Here is a 1,146-nt window from a genome sequence, read left to right as displayed (position 1 = left end):
TTACTTGAGAAACTTTAATTTTCCCAGCATTTCCCTTAGAGCTGTTTTCACCTCCTTGTTTTTCAGGCTGTAGATGATGGGGTTTAACATGGGGGTCAAGACACTGTACTGGATGGAGAATATTTCATCCAGCACCACAGAAGAGACTGAGCTGGATTTTGTGTACTGGAAAAAAGCTGTGAAGTACAACAAACCCACCACAATCAGGTGGGAGCTGCAGGTGGAGAAGGCTTTTTGCCTGCCCTTTGCAGAGCGTATCCTCAGGATAGTGGAGATGATGTAAATGTAGGAGATCAGCATGAGCAGGAAGGAGCTTGACCCAAATAGCACAAAAGAAGTGAGAAGCACCACTTGATTAGTGAGGGTGTCAGTGCAGGACAGTTGTAACAGAGGAGGGATCTCACAGATGAAATGATGGATTTGGTTGGAGCCACAGAAATGCAACTTCAGAATAAAAACAGTGTTAAGAAGGGCATAAAAGAAGGCTGTGATCCATGCCCCACTCACCAGCTGAACACAGATCCTTTTGCTCATTATCTCCATGTAACGCAATGGGTCACAGATGGCAGCGTAGCGGTCATAAGCCATGGCTGAGAGAATGAAAATTTCAGCACAAGCTGAGAGGAAAAAGAAGAATATCTGAGCAATGCAGCCATTGACAGAAATAGTTTTGTGCACTGCTAGGAAGTTCCTCAGAGCATTAGGCACTGTGACGGAGGAATAGCAGATATCAACAAAGGATAAATGGAAAAGGAAGAAGTACATGGGGGTGTAAAGGTGAGAATCAGCTCTTATGACCACCATGATCACTATGTTACCACTCAGAGTGATTAAGTAAATAACTAAAAAGACTGAGAAGAGGAAAATCTGCAGCTGAGGGTCACTGGAAAGTCCCAGTAGAATAAATTCTGTCACTGTGGTTTGATTTTTCATTGGCATTTATTCAGGAAAACTGTGATCTGGAAGACAAAACAAATGAAATGAACACTTTTAATAAAAGTAAATTTAAACAGCATGTGAAGTTAATCTCTCTGTAGCATGAATGTAAAGAGAGCCCTTTTCCAGGAAGTACAACGTGTATTTAAATAAAATAAAATTAAGTCGTATCATAAAAGTTAATTGAAATGGCATATAGAGATCATCTCT

At 40.9% G+C, this 1,146-nt stretch overlaps 1 protein-coding gene across 1 annotated transcript; it reads right to left on the bottom strand.

Moving 5' to 3' along the window:
* On the bottom strand, window positions 1-939 carry LOC120383751 (olfactory receptor 5A1-like). The gene has a single exon (XM_039501973.1). The coding sequence runs from the start codon at window positions 937-939 to the stop codon at window positions 1-3; it is 939 nt and encodes a 312-aa protein (XP_039357907.1).
* Window positions 940-1,146: the final 207 nt, after the last annotated feature.

This window comes from Mauremys reevesii, linkage group 15 (genome assembly GCF_016161935.1).
Source record: "Mauremys reevesii isolate NIE-2019 linkage group 15, ASM1616193v1, whole genome shotgun sequence".
Lineage (NCBI taxonomy): Eukaryota > Metazoa > Chordata > Testudines > Geoemydidae > Mauremys > Mauremys reevesii.
This window is presented reverse-complemented; position numbering and strand designations above follow the sequence as displayed.